This window comes from Pristiophorus japonicus, chromosome 20 (assembly GCF_044704955.1).
Source record: "Pristiophorus japonicus isolate sPriJap1 chromosome 20, sPriJap1.hap1, whole genome shotgun sequence".
NCBI classification, from domain to species: domain Eukaryota; kingdom Metazoa; phylum Chordata; class Chondrichthyes; family Pristiophoridae; genus Pristiophorus; species Pristiophorus japonicus.
Window position 1 is genome coordinate 47608364 of NC_091996.1, and position 21938 is coordinate 47630301.

Here is a 21938-nt window from a genome sequence, read left to right on the forward strand (position 1 = left end):
GTTTGCTTGGCTGATCTATCATGTCCTTAAAACATGCAAGCTTGTTGACTCATGTTTGATATTTAGAATGACTTCTGTTGTGCTATGAGTAAATGACTCACCAATTAGCAAGAACTGTTGTTCACAGCCTATCTAGTTGAGGGCTAGAAATAATTAATATTGTAATTGCTGGATTATTAAGAAAGAACCTCTTTGATCTTCAGAGGTAATATGTCCTCTTCAGGCCAGAAAATTGTACAAGAATTACATTTCTTTCACTTACTCCCCAGTTTCTTGTTTTGACTGATCTTTTTCCTGTTGAGGTGTTGAAAGGGGCTCCAAGGTGCCAACTGTCCAAATGACATTTTATCAGGCGCTCAATTCAAACGTTATTGGAATGGGCCACAAAAGATACAGTACTTGTTTTCTTGTTGTGATGCAGTTTATGTGGAAAATACTGTATTGCACTAGGAGTTTCTTGTTCTGTGTTTCAGCTTCAGTGTAATTGATTCACTTGTAAACACATTTGACTATTAGTTTGAGCCTGAACACAATGGTCTGATAGTGTGACATTCACCATCATTCAAAATACAAAAAAGGTGGGTAGCCGTTGTAGTCTCTAGTGCAAAATCTCAAGATAAAAAGTTATTTGTTAGTCCTGTGGCAAGCTATCTAATTCACATTGTGTATAAGGTTGCAACAAAATGAGGCTTGAATGTCACTGAACTGTTCAAGCAACTGCAGTTACACAGTTAATGACTGAGATCACAGTGGCCATATACAAAGACAATTTTTTACACATCATCACTAGGGATTAGACTAAAGGGGAGTAATTTTGACATTGGCCGATAAATCAATAGAAATATTGAGTCCCTTTGGCCGGGGACAGAAGCGGCCGGTGCAGAGTGCCTTTGACCGGGACAGAAGCGACGGGTGCAGAGTGCGAGCTGGGCGCGGTTGGTGTCGCTGGAGCTCTGCTGGGCTGGAGCCCCTGTTCCCTCGACGCACAAACCCTCAGTTCGGACTTGGTACGGTGGACGCCCAGCCGCGGCAGACCAGCCGTCAGGTCGTCGACGCACAGCCCACCGCCCTGGTTGACATCCAGCTGGTGGAAGAGGACGTGGGGTGGCCGAAGGGACTCCAAGGCCGGCATTCAATCTGCCAAAGGGACTCCAAGGCCGGCGCCGAACCAGCTGAAAGGACCGAGGCGTGGCGTCGTCTCATATTCCCAACCAACTTTTAATTAACATTGATGCAGAGATTCAGCATCGCCTCCAGTGCGCCAGCACAGCCTTTGGCCGTCTGAGGAATAGAGTGTTTGAAGACAAGGCCCTCAAATCTACCACCAAACTCATGGTCTACAGGGCTGTAGTAATACCTGCCCTCCTGTATGGGCCTGAGGCACGGCCGATGTACAGAAGGCACCTCAAGTCGCTGGAGATATATCACCAACGATGTCTCCGCAAGATCCTGCAAATCTCCTGGGAGGACAGGCGCACCAACATCAGTGTCTTCGACCAGGCTAACATCCCCAGTATTGAAGCACTGACCACACTCGATCAGCTTCACTGGGCAGGCCACGTAGTATGCATGCAAGACACGAGACTTCCTAAGCAAATGCTTTCTGCGGAGCTCCTTCATGGTAAACGAGCCAAAGGAGGACAGCGGAAATGTTATAAGGACACCCTCAAAGCCTCCCTGGTAAAGTGCGACATCACCACTGACACCTGGGCGACCCTGGCCGCAGACCGCCCGAGGTGGAGAAAGTCCATCCGGGAGGGCGTTGAGCTCTTTGCGCTCTGGTCTACAGTGCCAGAATAATGCTAGTCTGACCTCCTCAGTCATGGGTTTCACTTAATTTTCAGAGAGAATGCTTGATGGGATACCACTCAATGCAGAATTTTCCCACGAATGAGGGAAACCAAGTAACTCGTGAGTGAAGAACAGCCCTTATTCCGAGATGATAAATCACTTTAATAACTTGTCTTCGAATATCTGATTTAAATCATATTAAGTGAGCATGAAGAGGCCAGGCGCAGGCAGCGCAAGGAGCGCGCAGCAAACCAGCCTTACCGACCCCTGTCTCACCTGTACGGTCCCGTATCGGACTGTTCAGCCATCAAAGAACTCACTTAGGGAGTGGAAGCAAGTCCTCCTCGATTCCGAGGGACTGCCTATGATGATGATGAGAAATAAGAATTGGGAGAGAAGTTTAATGAGCGACTGAATCGATATCATCCATTTTACACTATCGCCTGAAGTCAAAATTACCCCCCTGCAGTGTAAGTCTCAGACTGATCTTCTGAATATCCATCAGAAGTCTAGCTAATCTCGGGACATTCGATTCTTTCCACATCGTCTGCACCATGATTCGAAACTCTTGAAAATATAAGTGAGTGGCAAGAACAAACAAATCCTGATAGAATGGCAGCAATTGCCAACATGCTGTTTACATCACCATTTCTATAACTGACCTGAAGTTTGCAATGGTCTACAGTGGCAGAATAACGCTAGTCTGACCTCCTCAGTCATGGGTTTCACTTCATTTTCATAGAGAATGCTTAATGGGATACCATTCAATGCAGAATTTTCCCACGCATGAGGGAAACCAAGTAACTCATGAGTGAAGAACAGCCCTTATTCCGAGATGATAAATCACTTTAATAACTTGTCTTCGAATATCCGATTTAAATCATATTAAGTGATCCCCATTGTAGGGCCTTATTCCCAAGTACTTCTCCATCACTTGAAAAGAATTAAAGCCAGGTCTAAGTCTCATCAGAAATATTAACTTTTTCATGGAAATAATGGAAATCAATGGTAACTTTTTAATTTACCGAATATGACTATGTTCTGACCTCAATACTCTGATCCAAAACGGACTATTAAAGTTATTTTTAGTGGATCAGAAAACAGACAATTAGAAAAGTTCCATTACCTCAATAATAATGCATTAAGAGCTAACATTCTTAAAACACTCTCCAGTTTTATTCACATTGTTATCACAAGAAAATGGCTCCAGCCAGTCTCGACATAAGTCGTTTCGGCATCAAGTGGTATCTGTACGTTTAGCTATCAGATCTGGGCCACTTCCCTTACTGAAATACAATTGATATCTGATCCCACAGAGCTCATCCACAGTTTATTCCTGTTCTTTGTGTGGTTGCTAATGACTTCATGTTATTTAGGAAGAGGGAAATTCAACAAACCTGTATCTTTTTAATCGACAGCCCATCACTCCATCACCTCACCAAATCCTTCCATTCATTCCTTCTCTCTCCAACCGCATCAATTTGCCTCCTAAATTCAGTTATACCAGCTGGTTCAATGTAACTTATTCCACAAACCTAATGGGCCAAATTTTGTGATCAGTGGTGAAAGAACAGCGTCACCCGTTCATTACACTTGCACCTGTCCACAGATTTCCGATGGTGGTTTGCACTGGAACTTGCTGTAATTAGAAAGCCATTTCAGCATGGTGACCGCTAAAGGGGATCTGGGACCTGAGTGAACAGGACAAGCATCTGTGCATCAGCTTAACCAATCAGATTGAAGAATGGTGAATGAGGCATGGAGTCTGAATCAGAAAGTGTCAATTAGAATAATTAATGCAATGAGAAATCATGTACAGAAAGCGCAATAATGAGAGAGGAATAAGGATGGGATTAAGAGAGATAAAAGAAACAGAAAAAAAAAACATGTTTTTGTTTTTTTAAATCTTCGACAATAATGAAAACAGAGTGACTGCTGCCAACGACAGGAAGCTGCACAGAAGTGTACTGCGCATTAATCAGGAACCGGAAACTTCTGTTTTTTCTTCCAAGTAGCCCACTCCCTCCAGGCATTTTCCCATAGAGCCCACTCCCTCTCGGCATTTTTCCGTAGAGCCTACTCCCTCCGGCATTTTTCCAAGTATCCTGCTCCCGACAGCTATTTTTTTTTAATGTTAATTAGCCCGCTCTTGTGACGAACCTGAAGTGTGCATGCACAGAACATTTCCGTTTCATTGGCAGCAGTCGCGTCCTAATTTAAATCTGAAGGAATGAGACTCCACCCTTGTGACTCTATCACATAAGCAACTTCATGCCATTCCATGTATTTTAATGCCAAGTCTCAGCGAGACACCATAGAGCGCAGTTTCTGGAGAAGTAGGGCAACTCGGACAGCAACTTTCTGTCTTCCGTGGTTAACTGCGCATGTGCGGTCGTTGGAAGGTGCTCTCCAATTTACTCTCTTAATATATGTGAGCACTGATAGCCTCACCACTATTTTTTCATTGCAAAATGAAAAACATTGTACCTGACTTCCCTTATTAATAAGTTCCTCAATCTTTTACTTGTGTTTTCTGATATTTGAACCCTTTACTGTAATGCTTGGATTAATCTTGTCAATTCCCTTCATCACTTTGAAAAATTCAATCAGGTCACATCAATGTCTCTTCTCTTCTGAAGAAAATATGCTCAACTTCCTTATGTATGTCTACATGCTGCCCCAGGCAACATTGTCCGAAAACAAAACATCAGATACCACATGTAAGCTGACAACATGCAGCTCTACTTCACCACCATCCCTCCATTACCTCTGATTTATCACGCTTCTTGTCCAACATACATTACTGGATGAACAGAAATTTCCTCAAGCTAAACATTGGGAAGACTGAAACTCCGTTCCACAGCCACAGACTCCACCCCATTTCTTGGCCACTGTCTGAGACTGAACCAGACCATTCGCATTCTTGGTGTCATCTTTGACCCCAAGATGAGCTTACGACCACAGATCCGCTCCATCACCAAGATTGCCTACTTCCACTCTGAAACATTGCCTGGCTCTATCGTGCCTCAGCTCATCTGCAGCTGAGGCTGGGTTGACGCGTAGCGCTGCCGGGTAGAAAGGGTCCTCCCCTTCATTAAAGGGGAGATCCAAGCTGCCGACTCTGCGGGTTCCTACCTGGACCACCGGGGAGCAGGGAGCCGTGGCATCAGCCTGGCACTCAAGTGGACGCCACGATCCACCATGCGACGGATACGTTTTCCGATTTTTCTTTTAAAGCCCCACCTCCCCTTTAGCGTCCCGCGAGCAGCCTACAGCCTGGTACTCGGCCGCTGAAGTGGTCCCTGCATCGCCCAGTGCAGCTTCAGGGTGCGTTCCCTAATTTTTGCTCCAGGGCAAAAAAGAGTGGGGTGCTACCGGTTACCACCGCCGTTAAACTCCTGTGGGATTTAATGGGAGGTGTTAGTGGCGCCGCGCCTGGGTGAAAAACAGGAGGCGCAAATGACCCGAATTTCTCCCCCTACCTGTTTTAAGCTTTCCTGACTATTTTTGCAGCCTATCACGTCTTTCTCTTTAGATTCTGATTCTGCAGGCTGTTCCTGCCACCTCCCCTCACACTTGTAGCTATACAATATTAGCACAAACTGACATTTTCTAAGCTCAGTAAACTGCAGATCTCCCTACCTATACCTACAGCATTTCCAATGCACTGAGGGAGGTTCACTTTGCACTGACTTTCTGTGGGCTCTGTCACAGGCAATCCGTTAGTTTTTACAATGAACTAAGATAACGTTGACTGCAAGAAATGCTTTAATCAAAATATTTTTAATCCAGGCTTTCATGAAAGCATAATATTCCAATAGGTTTGGTCATTAACGATTCGTTGAAGGGTCCCATCTCAATTTCCCCCCCCTGCTGTCTGAGCCAGTCTCCAAGTGAAGGAAGCTTTACTGGGCTGGGGTGTGTAAATGGGGAAGAAGGGAATATTTCCTGTAGAAGAATTTGGATAAAAGTTTGCCAGCGATTTGCCCAGTAAAGAAAGTATCTATGATTGGTACTTCAAAATCAGTAAATAGTTTTCTTTCTGACCAATTACAGTTTAATTACGCAGCATTCGAAATAAAGTAAATGAGTTGACGGCACAAATCATTACAAATGGGTATGATTTGGTGGCCATTACAGAAACGTCGTTGCAGGGTAGCCAAGACTGGGAATTAAACATACGGGGGTATCTGACGATTCAGAAAGATAGACAAGAAGGGAAAGGAGGTGGGGTAGCTCTGTTAATAAAGGATGATATCAGGGCAGTTGTGAGAGACGATATTGGCTCTAATGAACAAAATGTTGAATCATTGTGGGTGGAGATTAGAGATAGTAAGGGGAAAAAGTCACTGGTGGTGTAGTTCATAGGCCCCCAAATAATAACTTCACGGTGGGGCGGACAATAACCAAGGGAATAATGGAGGCATGTGAAAAAGGAACGGCAGTAATCATGGGGGATTTTAACCTACATATCGATTGGTCAAATCAAATCGCACAGGGTAGCCTGGAGGAGGAATTCATAGAATGCATATGGGATTGTTTCTTAGAACAGTATGTTACAGAACCTACAAGAGAGCAAGCTATCTTAGATCTGGTCCTGTGTAATGAGACAGGAATAATAAATGATCTCCTAGTAAAAGATCCTCTCGGTATGAGTGATCACAGTATGGTTGAATTTGTAATACAGATTGAGGGTGAGGAAATAGTGTCTCAAACAAGCGTACTATGCTTAAACAAAGGGGACTACAGTGGGATGAGGGCAGAGTTGGCTAAAGTGGACTGGAAATACAGACTAAACGGTGGCACAATTGAGGAACAGTAGAGGACTTTTAAGCAGCTCTTTCATAGTGCTCAACAAAAATATTTTCCAGTGAAAAAGAAGGGCGGTAAGAGAAGGGATAACCAGCTGTGGATAACCAAGGAAATAAAGGAGAGTATCAAATTAAAAACCAATGCGTATAAGGTGGCCAAGGTTAGCCGGAAAATAGAAGATTGGGAACATTTTAAACGACAGCAAAGAATGACGAAGAAAGCAATAAAGAAAGGAAAGACAGATTACAAAGGTAAACTTGCGCAAAACATAAAAACGGAGAGTAAAAGCTTTTACAGATATATAAAACGGAAAAGAGTGACTAAAGGAAATGTTGGTCCCTTAGAAGATGAGAAGGGGGATTTAATAATGGGAAACGTGGAAATGGCTGAGACCTTAAACAATTATTTTGCTTCGGTCTTCACAGTGGAAGACACAAAAACATTGCCAAAAATTGCTGGTCACAGGAATGTGGGAAGGGAGGACCTTGAGACAATCACTATCACTAGGGGGATAGTGCTGGACAGGCTAATGGGACTCAAGGTAGACAAGTCCCTTGGTCCTGATGAAATGCATCCCAGGGTATTAGAAGAGATGGCGGAAGTTATAGCAGATGCATTCGTTATAATCTACCAAAATTCTCTGGACTCTGGGGAGGATTGGAAAGCAGCTAATGTAACGCCTCTGTTTAAAAAAGGGGGCAGACTATAGGCCGGTTAGTTTAACATCTGTAGTGGGGAAAATGCTTGAAGCTATCATTAAGGAAGAAATAGCGGGACATCTAGATAGGAATAGTGCAATCAAGCAGACGCAATATGGATTCATGAAGGGGAAATCATGTTTAACTAATTTACTGGAATTCTTTGAGGATATAATGAGCATGATGGATAGAGGTGTACCGATGGATGTGGTGTATTTAGATTTCCAAAAGGCATTCGATAAGGTGCCACACAAAAGGTTACTGCAGAAGATAAAGGTACGCGGAATCAGAGGAAATGTATTAGCATGGATCGAGAATTGGCTGGCGAACAGAAAGCAGAGAGTCGGGATAAATGAGTCCTTTTCGGGTTGGAAATCGGTGGTTAGTGGTGTGCCACAGGGATCGGTGCTGGGACCACAACTGTTTAAAATATACATAGATGACCTGGAAGAGTGGACAGAGTGTAGTGTAACAAAATTTGCAGATGACACAAAGATTAGTGGGAAAGCGGGTTGTGTAGAGGACAAAGAAAGGCTGCAAAGAGATTTAGATAGGTTAAGCGAATGGGCTAAGGTTTGGTAGATGGAATACAATGTCGGAAAGTGTGAGGTCATCCACCTTGGGAAAAAAAACAGTAAAAGGGAATATTATTTGAATGGGGAGAAATTACAACATGCTGCGGTGCAGAGGGACCTGGGGGTCCTTGTGCACGAATCCCAAAAAGTTAGTTTGCAGGTACAGCAGGTAATCAGGAAGGCGAATGGAATCTTGGCCTTCATTGCGAGAGGGATGGAGTACAAAAGCAGGGAGGTCCTTCTGCAACTGTACAGGGTATTGGTGAGGCCGCACCTGGAGTACTGCGTGCAGTTTTGGTCACCTTACTTAAGGAAGGATATACTAGCTTTGGAGGGGGTACAGAGACGATTCACTCGGCTGATTCCGGAGATGAGGGGGTTATCTTATGATGATAGATTGAGTAGACTGGGTCTTTACTCGTTGGAGTTCAGAAGGATGAGGGGTGATCTTATAGAAACATTTAAAATAATGAAAGGGATAGACAAGATAGAGGCAGAGAGGTTGTTTCCACTGGTCGGGGAGACTAGAACTAGGGGGCACAGCCTCAAAATACAGGGGAGCCAATTTAAAACCGAGTTGAGAAGGAATTTCTTCTCCCAGAGGGTTGTGAATCTGTGGAATTCTCTGCCCAAGGAAGCAGTTGAGGCTAGCTCATTGAATGTATTCAAGTCACAGATAGATAGATTTTTAACCAATAAGGGAATTAAGGGTTACGGGGAGCGGGGAGGTAAGTGGAGCTGAGTCCACGGCCAGATCAGCCGTGATCTTGTTGAATGGCGGAGCAGGCTCGAGAGGCGAGATGGCCTGCTCCTGTTCCTAATTCTTATGTTCTTATGTTCTTATAAATAAATAGATTACACTGCTACATTAATAAATCTTGATGTTAATAATAATTTCAAATGTTCACTATAAATAAGAAAGGCAGCTGCTATAATCAATTTGTTTTATTTCCCTCTCTTTGTCTGTCTCACAGCCAGCTTGTTCTCTTGTGTAGAATAAGCACTTGAAAATAGTTTTCATGTTGAATTTTACCTCAAAATGGACTAAAATGTATCCTGCAGGCAATCAAATAATTTAATAAAAACCTCAAGTCGATGGTGACATTCATCTAGTTGCACTGAATTGTAGTGATGCATGCTGGGAGTGCTTCCACACTACAAATGCCGAGACTGCAGCATTCTGGGAATTGCACCAACAGGTATAGTTCGCACCCATCTTTAGCTGACAGAGGGAGAGCTCTTGCAACAATATGAACTCCAACTGCAAGCCTTTCAAAGCGGCTAAGGCCTCGGACTAAAAATATTAAGATACACAAATGTTTTTGTGAAATATGCAAGATTTATGTCTATTATGCTATGACTCTTATTTCCAATATTTGTAACGTATGTGTTCGGTTAGCTGAAGGGAAAAAAAAAATAAGTCTTTTGTTTTAAATATTTTGATTGTTCAGTTCTGTTCTCTTCTATTGGTAGATTATCCTCACTGTGAAAAAATAAAAGTGTTCAGTAATAAAATTGATTCTGTGTGTGTATAAATGTTGAAAGTGTAGACAGTTTTGTAAGATTCAAAATGGAAGCTCACAGACCTCCAGCATGGTGCTTGTGTATTGTGTTAATTGAAAAGCCATAACCTAATCAAGGAATGCCTCCAGACAGACACATGTGTGAAGAGAGCCAATAAGGAACTGCCCTGGGACCAAGATCCAATCCTGGGGCTTTTTGAGGAACAATGGCTTTGAGAGGTATAAGAACTCAAGCCAAAGATTTTTCTCTCTCTTCTTCTCTCCTGAGCACATGGCAGACCTCCTGCTGAAGACCAGCCGAAACAGCAAGCCGTGTGCTCAGCCAGCCAGCCAGAGGAAAGTGCCGAATACCTTTTTATAAATCATTATTGTAACATTGTATTTGTTGTAACTAAGTAGATCCGTAGGGTAACTGACGACTGCTGATAAATGTGCATATGTGTGTGTTTAATAAATTGTTCCAAATTGTTTTAAAAGAATTAGTCTCACTGTCAATTTAATGCCAGAGATTTAGTAATCTTACAACAGCTTATAGTTACATAATCACCCCTTCTTTGAGCCAAGTCTCTGTTATGCCACTATATCATAGTTTCAAGTGCGACATGTGAGCAAAAGAAACCTTAAAAAATATTTTGGGCAATTTGGTTTAACTTCTAATTGTTACTACTGCTCTAATTTGCTGCTTTCATGAATATGATGTACAAGACATCAGCTGGAAGAACTTTGGTGCGATGCCTGAAGTTTGTCACAAGTGTAATAGACAAAAAGGAAATTCATGCAGTCATACCATTTTTATATTATAGATAGATATATTAAATATGTTATTGTTAAGTCAATAATATACCATTTTATAAGGTCAGAAGTGTCATGCCACGTAACGCACAATATATTATCTTGCTAAAGTGGAACTGTGCCCCTTTAAGGCCAAAATCATAGAATACTTCCAACCCCTGACTTTCTTTCCTTTCCTATCTTTCCTGAATACCTTGTAGCCAGGAATATTAAGTTCCCAATCACCCCTTCTTTGAGCCAAGTCTCTGTTAAGCCACCATATCATAGTTTCAAGTGCGACTTGTGCCTGCAACTCACCAACCTTATTTACCACGCTATGTGCATTTATACAAATGCACTCCAAAACCATCTTAGACTGCCTATCATTTTCCCTCCCATCTGGTTCTTCCTACTTCTGATTGCTCTTTATTCTAATGCTGTTTGTCTCTTCCAGTCCTCCGTGCACCTTGTTTCTCCTTTTAATGTTTCAACCTGGTGCCCAGCCCCTGCCAAATTAGCATAAACCCTCCCCTGCAGCACGAGTTAAACTTCCCATGGGGTCATTGGTCCCAGCTCTGTTGAGATGCAACCCATCCACCTTGAACAGGTCCCTTCTGCCCCAGAACTAGTCCTAATACCCCAGGAATCTGAAGTCTTCCCTCTGCACCATTTCTCCAGCGACGCGTCAACCTGTCTTATCCTACTATTGCTATACTCACTCGTGCGTGGCACTGGTAGTAAATGTCTAATTGTTAATAAATGCAGACAGCTTACTTCACTTCACTGAATTTTTTAATTACATGGCAAAAAGATATGGAATTGTTGCAATCATAAATATTAATCTTCAATTAAAAGACATGTAAAAGACAAGAGCAGCGCGCAGGGGAATCAGTATATGGGCGAGAGGATCATTCTGTTTAAGGGAATCATTGATTTAATGGAATCCAAATGACCCAACTCAAAGTGATTCCCTTCAGCAAATTATAATTTAAATACTGTGATGCACTTTGTAATGTCGCTTTGCAGAACTGACTTTTTAAAAATATTTTATTTCTTCCTGCATGTATGGTCAATTACATGAATAATCTTACAATGTCACAGATGGATCTTTGCTAGCATGTTTGGAAACAACTTTTAAATGTGAGAATCACCTTCAGTATCAGCTGTGCCTCAGTTGGTAGAACCTGTGCTTTTGAGTCAGAAGGTTGTGGATTCAAGTCCAACTTCAGAGACTTGAGCACAAATGTAGGCTGACACTCCAGTGCAGTATTGAAGGAGTGCTGCACTATTGGAGGTGCTGTTTCAGATGAGACGTTAAACTGAGGCCCTGTCCGCTCTCTCAGGTGGACGTAAAAGAACCCATGGCACTATTTCGAAGAAGAGTAGGGGTGTTATTCCTGGTGTTCTGGCCAATATTTGTCCCTCAATTAACATCCCAAAGCAGATTTACTGGTCATTATCACATTGCTAATTGTGGGAGTTTGCTGTGTGCAAATTGGCTGTCATGTTTCCTACGTTATAAGAACATAAGAAATAGGAGCAGGAGTAGACCATTTGGCCCCTCAAGCCTGCTCCACCTTTCAATAAGATCATGGCTGATCTGATCATAGACCCCGCTCCCCATAACCCTTCACTCCCTGATCACTCAAATATCTGTTTATCTCCGCCTTAAATATATTCAATGACCCATCCTCCACAGCTCTCTGGGGCAGGGAATTCCATTGATTTACAACCCTTTCAAAGCAGAAATTCCGCCTCATCTCTGTTTTAGATGAGTGGTTTCCTTATTCTGAGACTAGTTCTAGTTTCCCCTATGAATGGAAACATCCTCTCTGCATCCACCATGTCTAGCCCCCTCATTATCTTTTATGTTTCAATAAGATCACCTCTCATTCTTCTGAACTCTAATGTGTATAGGCCCAACCTACTCAACCTATCTTCATAAGTCAACCCCCTCATCTCCGGAATCAACTTAGTGAACCTTCTCTGAACAGCCTCCAATACAAGTATATCCTTCCTTAAATACGGAGACCAAAATAGTATGCATTACTTTAGGTGTGGCCTCACCGATACCCTGTACAGTTGTAGCAGGACCTCTCTGCTTTTGTACTGTATCCCCTTTGCAATAAAGGCCAGCATTCCATTTGCCTTCCTGATTACTTGCTGTACCTGCATACTAACTTTTTATGTTTCATGCACAAGGACTCCCAGGTCCCTCTGTACTGCAACACGATGCAATTTTTCTCCATTTAAATTACAATTTGCTTTTCTATTTTTTTCTGCTAAAGTGGATAACTTCACATTTTCCCACATTATACTCTATCTGCCAAATTTTTGCCCACTCACTTAGCCTGTCTATAACCCTTTGCAGATTTTTTGTGTCCTCCTCACAATTACTTTCCCACCCATCTTTGTATCATCAGCAAACATGATTACATTACACTCGGTCCCTTCATCTAAGTCATTAATATAGATTGTAAATATTTGAGGACCCAGCACCGATCCCTGCGGCACCCCACTAGTCACTCTTTGCCAACAGGAAAATGGCCCATTTTCCCGACTCTGTTTTCTGTTAGTTAGCCAATCCTCTATTCATGCTAATATATGACCCCCAACCCCGTGAACTTTTATCTTGTGCAGTAACCTTTTGTGTGGCACTTTATTGAATGCCTTCTGGAAATCCAAATACAGCACATTCGCTGGTTCCCTCTCATCCACCCTGCTCGTTATATCCTCAAGGAACTCCAGCAAATTTGTCAAACATGATTTCCCTTTCATAAAGTTACAACAGTGACTACACTTCAAAATGGACTTAATTGGCTGAAAACTGCTTTGGGCTGTAAAGTGCTTTGGGATGTACAGAGGTCGTGAAAGGTGCCAAGTCTTTATTTTTCTTTTGGAAAAACTTGAATATATATGTATAAATAAATATGACACTGAAATGAACTTAATATTAAATATTACACAGAAAATATAACATGAAACCCTAAACTAAAAACCAAAGGCAAAAACTAAATGACAGGCGTGTGTACTATTGACTCTCTAACAATCAGGTTCCTTGTTCCAGATGTTGCTGTTAAATTTCTCCCTGGAGATGGAGCACACGGTGTCCAGCGGTACGCTCGCGGCTTTCCGGGAGAGGTGGGTGCTGGAGCGACTGGAGTTCATCATCACCCCCCAGCAACCAAATTTTTATTTGACTTGTATTTCCAAAAGTTTGTTAATTTGTGGGTTCTAATGCCCTTGCCAAAAGGGGGCCTTTCATTTCATGTTTTACACAAAATAGTTGCAGTTAAATTGCTCCCATCCTGCTTTAAATGCTGAAGGTTGCAGTCTCCTCCTCACAAACCCTGCGCTTCCCCTACGCATGCGCCCTTGGCGGCGGGGGCGGGATTCCCAAACGACTTTGATTGACAAGACGAAAAAAAAGAGGGGGGCCCCATTTCAATCAATTGGCAAGCTCCCACAGGGGAAGAGGGGGACCAATCACCGCGCCGCGCGCACCTGAGTCGCCATGACGTCACAATGAAGGGCAGGCGAGGGGGGCGGGATTCCAAAGCGACTTTAATGGACAAGGCGGTAAATAAAAACCAAGAGGACCAATCAGCCGATCGGGAAATTCATTGCCCACAGGGGAAGGGGGAACCAATCAGCGGGCGCCGCGAGTGACGTCACAATCGAGGTGGGAAGGCACGCAGAGCCGGGGAGAGAAGCGCAGGTGAGTGCCCCGGGCCGGGCAGCGCCGCATTGTAGCCAGCGCTGCCCAGCAAAGCCCCCCGCAATTGCACTGAGCAGCTCCCGGTGCAAGCTGGCGGCCTGACTTTCGGAGGGCAAGTGCAATGCAATGCCTCGATCACCGCAGTATCAATTGCAGCCTGAATGCTACAGTCGCATTGCTGAGTTTGCAATAATTTGCCTTTATAAAAAGCTTTTAATTGCACAGCAGTGTCTCGTCCTGCATTCGTGTATAAAGCGCCAGTACTCTGAAAATTTGAGATGAGAAAGGAGGGGGGGGGGTATTTAGTTTGCGTGTGGAGGCCCTGGCGCCGTCCTTGTTTGGGATTTGCTTTCAGTAAAATGCTTCGCCGCGGTCCTAGTGTGCCCCTGGCTTCAGCTGCAGCACTGCACTTGGTGTTCGAGACATGCACAATGAAAGTGACTAGCCAGTGATCTAAAGATAGTATGAAATGGGTGCTGTGCTAATTTTAGTAACGGCCAGTGTTTGGGTATGTGCATGGCAGGAAGAAATATTTTACACTTTTTTTTTCAAAGGGACATTGCCACTTGTCAAGGTACTGATTGCTGTGAAGACTTTTGAGGATCTTGCAGGTACTATTCTCAGAGACTTTCTGATTGCTCTTTCTGGAGCTCAAGAGATTGTCCTACACATTACTAACAAGCCAGTATCAGTTGGAAGGAACACCAAACACAATTCTGGGATGTGAATATAATCCAAGTGATGTTCCCTGCAAAAAAATGTGTGCGCGGGCCCTTTAACTGGCTGCGCGTCCCATGTTCAAATCTTTGTGCATGCGTGGTTATTCCCACTGAAAAGCCAGTGACCGCTGTGCGGGACCTCCACACCACTGTACATCCGCATAGCTTAACGGGAACGTTGAATCCAAGCCAAATAAAAATGTGAAGGGGAACATATAACTTGCCATCCATGGGATGCCCCCTGTGTGCCCTCAAATCAAATTGAAAAATTATTTAATATAAACATTAAAAAATATACATTTGGATGCCAAAAATCCTGTTTCTCAAAAGTGTTTATGATGTGACATGGACTCAGTGATTTATATACAAAGTATAATTGTGTTTGGAAATGGAAATTTGCTGAACAGTGCTTCCTTATGGAAAATGTCACTTTTTTCCCCTTGTAAGGAAATTGCATCTTATTTAAGTGATGCTTTTTTTGAGCAGGTTGGTCTCAAAGTTTTAAAACAGAATTAAATGTTGCTTTATAAAAGTACTGACTATTTTTCAAAGGAATATATCTCCCGATAGTGCTTACTTGATAAAAATGTTGATAATGGGAGCCTGCCCAAGTTCAAAACTGTAGCTGTACATGTACATCAGCTGACCAACTACCCTGTCTTTTTCTCTTTACTGATCATGCTGGAAAAACACTAAAGGTCACATTACAAAACTGGCTTGCGCAGTGGTATATACGCTGTTTATTTATCATAACTTGCCGTATTTCTGAATTGCTTGAGAGCAAAGATGAGTCAATGTTCATTCTCTGATGGAAATGATCACCACATCAACTCTTACTTATCGATCTTCTTTTTTTTTGCACTTTTAGGTGACATACGTGCCTAGCCGTGGCTATGGCAACCAGCCTGGACGCAGACATTGTTCGGGAGGTGCTGGAATGTCCCATCTGTATGGAGACCTTCAACCAAACTGTAATAAGGCCCAAACTCCTGCAGTGTGGACACACCATCTGCAAGCATTGTCTTGAAAAGCTCATAGCAGACAGCATAAATGGAGTTCGTTGCCCCTTCTGCAGCAAGATAACCAGGATGAACAGTCTGTCCCAACTGGCAGACAATCTTACAGTTTTAAAAATCATTGACTCGGCCAGTCTGAGTGAAGCAATGTGTATGGTCATGTGCAAAGTCTGCCGGAAGAGGCTGCCTCGAAACTTCTGTGAGGACTGCGGCCTGGTCCTTTGCGAGGCGTGCAAAACTGATCTTCATCAAGTGCAAGGACACACCGTTGTCACAATTCGCACTGCAGCTGAACAGCGGCGGAAGCAGGTGGGGATTAAGCTCGTCAAGCTGCGGGAAATGATGGCGGACATGCAACGCAAGAAGTCGGCCGTGGACACGATCGCAAAAAACATGCAAGCAAAGTACAAAGCAATCCATCAGGATTACTGTCGGGCTGAGCGGAGAATCCAGGAGGAGCTGGCCAAATCCCGCAGGGCTTTCACATCGGCTGTGTCGGAAGTTGAAAAGATGAACAATCAGATACTGGAGGAGCATGCTTATCTGATCAACATCGCAGAGGTGCAGATTGTGTCGAGGTGCGATTACCTCAGCACTAAAATCAAACAGGCAGACACGGCTCTTCTCGAAGAAGACATTGATGAGGAAGACCCTGACTTGACTAACAACTTGCCCACCCAGTTAACGCTGCAGCAGCTGGAACTGGTCAAAGGAGATCACCTGATGCCAACTGAGGTGGGACAGCTTGAGACCAGGCCCTATACTGTTCCCATTGAAGAAACACTCATGGAGACGTTTACAACTACTGAGCTAACGCAAGAGGTGGACTCCTCCAAAGAAACTGCCAGCTTCCTCCCACCGTCGTCTCCTCCAAAAAGCAGGATTCCAGAAAGCATGGCCTCTGGGCCGCCAAACTGTCAGCTGCTGAAGAAGATCGGTTCCCACGGCAACTTGCCTGGGATGTTTCACCTCCCAGTGAGCCTGTGCGTGACTGGACAAGGGGAAGTGCTGGTGGCAGATCGGGGAAACTTCCGAGTCCAGCTTTTCAATCGGAAAGGCTTTATGAAGGAGATTCGAAGAAGCCCAAATAGCATTGACAACTTTGTTCTCAGTTTTCTTGGTGCTGAACTCCCAAACCTGATACCGCTGTCTGTGGCTGTCAACAGCAGTGGCTTAATTGGCGTCACCGACAACTACGACAACTCGGTTAAGATTTACACCACCGCGGGACAATGTGTGGCATGTCACAAGAACCAGCTGACAAAGCCCTGGGGTATCGCGGCAATGCCTTCCGGACAGTTTGTTGTGACGGACGTAGAAGGCGGCAAGCTGTGGTGTCTAACTGTGGACCGTAACGTTGGCGTGGTAAACTACTCCCGCCTGTGCAGCGCGGTGAGGCCCAAGTTTGTGACCTGTGACGCCAACGGCAGCGTCTATTTCACTCAGGGCCTGGGCCTGAACCTGGAGAATAGTCAGAATGAGCACCACCTGGAAGGCGGCTTCTCCATTGGCTCTGTCAGTCCAGAGGGACAGCTCAGCCGTCAGTACAGCCACTTCTTCGCCGAAAACGAAGACTTCCGCTGCATCGCAGGGATGTGCGTCGACGCCAATGGGAACCTGATTGTTGCTGACAGCGGGCGCAAGGAGATCCTTCTCTTTCTCAAAGAGGGTGGATTTGCCAGTCTGATACGAGAAGGCTTGGTGTGCCCAGTGGGGGTAGCTGTGTCGCCCAAGGGTCAGCTTTTAGTGTTGGACTGCTGGGATCACTGCATTAAAATCTACAATTATCATTCGAGGCGGCACATAGCAAATTGATCTTAAAATGTCTAGGAATGGCAAACCTGCACAGCACTCCAGTTGTGTGTGTGTTGTGTCTGGGGTGTGAGGGCGAGCCATGCATTCTTCCCACAACAATTAATTTCCCCTCTCCGCCTCTTGTGAAATGCTGCAAATTTCACTGTGGGTATAATCCGTTATTAAAGTCAAACTATGAAGTTAACTGTACTGCATGTTGCAAAATGTAGTTATAGACCACTCTGGTTGGTGCATCACTGCACATGGTTGGATCATTTGGTTTGCAGTTTGCCACTTCTGTATAGAGGTTACCTTGCTTTATAATGAGAACAACATTTAATAAAAGTGTTTCAGAAAATAAAACTGCTGGATTTTGTGCAACATTATGGAACTATGTTTTTTTTTGGAAGTATTGACTATAACTGAAATCAAGGATGTGAAAAGGGTTTCTTTTCCATCGCAGCTTGACACTCTCATTCTTCCAGCAGCCCGGTGTGTTTCGAATTTCCTTAAAGGGTGACAGTGTCCAGGTTTGAGAGAAGACTAGGCCAAGCAAATTGATTTTAGGTGACACCAGGGTGAGGTTTTTAAAAACTTGTATTTTTTTCTGTAAGAATGATCAGGGGAGTAAGTTTTTTTTTATAAAACGTCTAGCTCTCGCTTTAAAGCCCCAGCCCATTCTTGTATTTCTGCTGCAAAATAACACTGGCAAACAAATACAGGACAGACCTTTCAGTTTTCACATGTCTTCTCCTTAAACTGTTTAAAGCCTGATGTGCCATGTCGCAACTGCTGCATTCCATTGAATTTAAAAAGCAGTCCCATTCTGTTTGCAGTCTCCATCATTGGAAGATTTCTCCTCTTGTGATTTGGGAAGTGTTGCTTCTCTTGCCAATTAAACTTCCATGTTGAAATAGTTTTCCTTTAGTCAGTGGTTGGTGCATGGAAACCAAGTCCTGTCATAACCTGCAGTTCTATATTTCTACACAGTACCACCTTGCAGCTAACTAGGCAACTCTCGACTGTCATACATTTAATCAGGGCCATTGATTTAAGATAGCTGATTGTCAAATTATGTTGCATTGGATTTTGTGATTTTTTTTTAAACAATTTTTGGCATCACATTCTGGAATTCTGATTTCATTTGTAAGACAATGGCCATGCTTCTAATTGACTAGTTACAAGATTTCTACCCCATCTTTTACTCCAGGGGTTAGTTACATAACGAACAAGTAGCAAAAGTGAAAGGGTTGTTCTTGGCTTAGTTAATAGCACTCTTGCCTCTGAGTCAGAAGGTTATGGGTTCAAGCCCCACTCCAGCAACTTGAGCACACAATTCTAGGCTGGCACTCCAGTGTAGTACTGAGGGAGTGCTGCACTGTCGGAGGCACTGTTTTTCGGATGAGATGTTAAACTGAGGCCCCGTCTGCCCCCTCTGGTGGACGTAAAAGATCCCATGACACTATTTCAAAGAGGAGCAGGAGAATTATTCCTGGTGTCCTGGCCCCTCAATCAACATGACGTCTGGTCATTATCATATTGCTGTTAGTGGGAGCTTGCTGTGCACAAATGGGCTGCCACGTTTCCTACATCACAACAGTGATTACACTTCAAAAAGCTGTAAAGCGCTTTGGGACGTCCTGAAGTTGTGAAAGGTGATCGATAAATGCAAATCTTTCCTTAACCACATCCAAAAATAATAATTAACACCCGAGGCACTGCAACCAAAGTCTGCCATTGCCTCAGTGAGCAAACAACCACCAGTCCCCTGAACAATTTAGGGTAGTCTGCAAGCTATGTTGTAAGATGTGTTATCACTTTATTTTCTGACAGAACAACTGGCGAATAAAACATTTTCTGTTGGTTTAACAGATTGAAAATATTGGGGAACAGAAATGTAAGCTGTTAAAATATTAATCTTTGCACTTTGGCATTTGAGTAAGAAGGCCATGGGTTAACATCAGAGACTTGAGTACATAATCTAAGCTGACCTTTCAGTGCTGTTTATTGGGAGTGCTTCACTGTCAGAGGTATTGTTTTTTTTCGATGAAATATTAAACCAAAGCCCTGTCTGCACTCTTGGGTAAAGAGATCAGTAAAAGATCCTATGACACGACTCAGAGCAGAGGAGTGCCCTGGCCAATATTATACCCTTAACCAACATCACTAAAACGGATTATCTAGTTGTTTATCTCATTACTATTTGTGAGACCTTGCTACATACAAATTAGCTTCCGTGTTTCCCTACATTACAACAATGACTGTACTTCATTGGCTGTAAAGCATTTAGGATATCCCGAAAGAAACTAAATAACTAATAGAAGAGAAGGAAAACTATTCTGGATATCAATACTGTAATTTATTACTTTTATCTGCCAATTAGCAGATTTTCCCTGGCCCAGAAATCTAAGAAAAAAATGTTAACTTCTGCTAAAAACAAAATTGATCCATATCCAGCTCAAAGGAAAACGGCAGGTCCTCAACAACTTCTAATCAATATATGAACACTACTCCTGGTTCAGTTAATGCATATCGATGAACATGCCAAGAATGAAGGCAGAGTCCCAAAATACTGCAATTTTGAGCACAGTTCCTTTGAATGAGGGACAGCACTTGGGATGGGAGGAAAGTACTTTTAGTTTAAGCTCCCTTTGAGGCAATATTTAACAAAAGTAAAACAAAGTATTTGAAAGCATCTCTTCTGGAGTGGAAACATCATTTGCATCTGTCAATAAAACTAGTCTCACGAGAAGCGACAACCTGCATGGTTGGCTTAACTCTTGTGACCCTTTGGATGCTTGCCAAAACTAGTGTTAAGAATTGACAATCTGCCAGGTCCTCGATATCCCAGCATTGAAATTAACCTGAAAAAGTCAGTAATAGACCACAACTCTGCATAACCTCAGTGTCTTCAATGACAGCTATGTGGATTTTCTGTCATTTGCCCTTGGTAGATATTTGGACCAGTTGACCTTGAGCTTCAATCTCAGCAGGATTTACTCAACCATTCATCCTTCTGAGGCAGATGAATACCACAAAACAGAATGTGGGAGGAGAGTTTTTCCAGGGACTATGTCAAGCAATTGCCACAAATATTTTCTTCAAAGACGCTGCAGTAAATTGTTGTTATTGCAGAAAAATGTCCCAAAGTGCTCCACAGGAGCATTATCGGACAAAATTTGACACTGAGCTGTAGAAAGAGATATTAAAACAGATGACGCTGTTAAGGAGTGACTTAAAGGAGAAGGGAGGCGGAGAGGTTTGGGGAAGGAATTCCAAAGCTGTGGGCCTAGACAGCTGACACTGCTGACTGTTGGCAACAGAAATGGAAAACAATACTGCCTCGAGCTACTTTTTAGGAACAAGTCTATCATTTAGGCTGCGGTCATGTACGATTACTTCAGATTAAAAGTATGTGACTCCTACCCGCCCTCCACTTAGTGTTCCCTATTGAAATAGCAATGGATGGAAAAAGTTGATTTTGATCTTACCTTTCTGATACTGGAGCCAAAGCTGTTGCTGGACCTTCTTGCTCGGAAAGTGTATTTTGCATGTGAGTTCCGAGCCATAGAGAGCCTCAGCGATATAATGACTGCCGTATTGTTGGATGATGGAAATCAGGTCTTCCCTGCTGCTCTCTCCCTTCAGCATTTTCAGCACATTGGAGAAACCTGGGCAGTGGAAGAAAGTTCACATTTACAACCTGGGAGATCTTTCACATGCAAGTTGTGATGTTAGTAAATACTTTTAAGTAGGAGAAAAGCCTAATCCCCTGCCCCCACCTCCCATTGCACAGATACATCATTTACTCTAAACAGATGAAAAGGAATACAATTTAGTAAATAAATCCTCAATTCAATTTGCTCCTTTCTTCCACAGTAGCTGGTTTAGTAAGTGGGTAGTTGAGCTGTACAGACCAGGGAGGTATACCATGTCCAATCCACAATCAACTACTCTCAGCTAGGGCTATTGTTTTGGTGTCATAATTGGCTTCAGAGCCTCTGGGTTAAGGAAGGGAAAATGGGCATGAATTCCCAATCCTGATTATTAATCAGCAATCCCTGCTGGAAATATGCATGTATGGAAGTTGCTTGAGGACAGGATTGCATAAATACTGAATTGAGCTCAGCTATGATAACCCTGCAATCAGATAACCTGCCAACACTCACCATCAAAACTTATATATGATTCATGGCCACTTGAGTGATGGTGACCCAGCAAGCTATCAGAGCCTTCAAGAGGGGAAGGGAGAAAGTATTGGAGAGGATGGTACATTCAACGGATGCTGCTGCTCCTGCATACTCTCTCATCACTAGATAACCAAATGTAAAATATGAAACGTCTACACTTCTGTGTTGCACAGCTAATGAAACCTGAGGGACTGTGTGCAGTCTGAGTAATGCAAAACTACTGATGTGAGTAAAATACAAAGTACATTTGTGGTCTTCATGTTTTGCTAATCAGTACTTAAGGTGGGGAGGGCATAATGCAAATGTATAATTACTGAAAAATGTAAAAAAA

At 43.3% G+C, this 21938-nt stretch overlaps 2 protein-coding genes across 4 annotated transcripts in view; one reads left to right on the forward strand and one right to left on the reverse strand.

Annotated features, from left to right (window-relative positions):
- The window catches only part of LOC139232516 (astrotactin-2), a 1052969-nt gene that overhangs the window by 772155 nt on the left and 258876 nt on the right, over nt 1–21938 (reverse strand). For both annotated transcript variants that reach the window (XM_070862850.1, XM_070862851.1), the window contains exon 7: nt 20909–21088. In XM_070862850.1, the coding sequence (XP_070718951.1) occupies nt 20909–21088 (180 nt within the window). The remainder of the gene's footprint in view (nt 1–20908; nt 21089–21938) is intronic.
- trim32 (tripartite motif containing 32) lies at nt 13787–17780 on the forward strand. Of its 2 annotated transcripts, XM_070862853.1 has the most exons (3): nt 13787–13888; nt 14443–14499; nt 15476–17780. In XM_070862853.1, exon 3 carries the CDS (start codon nt 15501–15503, stop codon nt 17436–17438), a length of 1938 nt encoding a protein of 645 aa, XP_070718954.1. In that variant the 5' UTR covers nt 13787–13888; nt 14443–14499; nt 15476–15500; the 3' UTR covers nt 17439–17780. The 2 variants fall into 2 exon arrangements, with proteins under 2 accessions (XP_070718954.1, XP_070718953.1); XM_070862852.1 differs by lacking the exon at nt 14443–14499.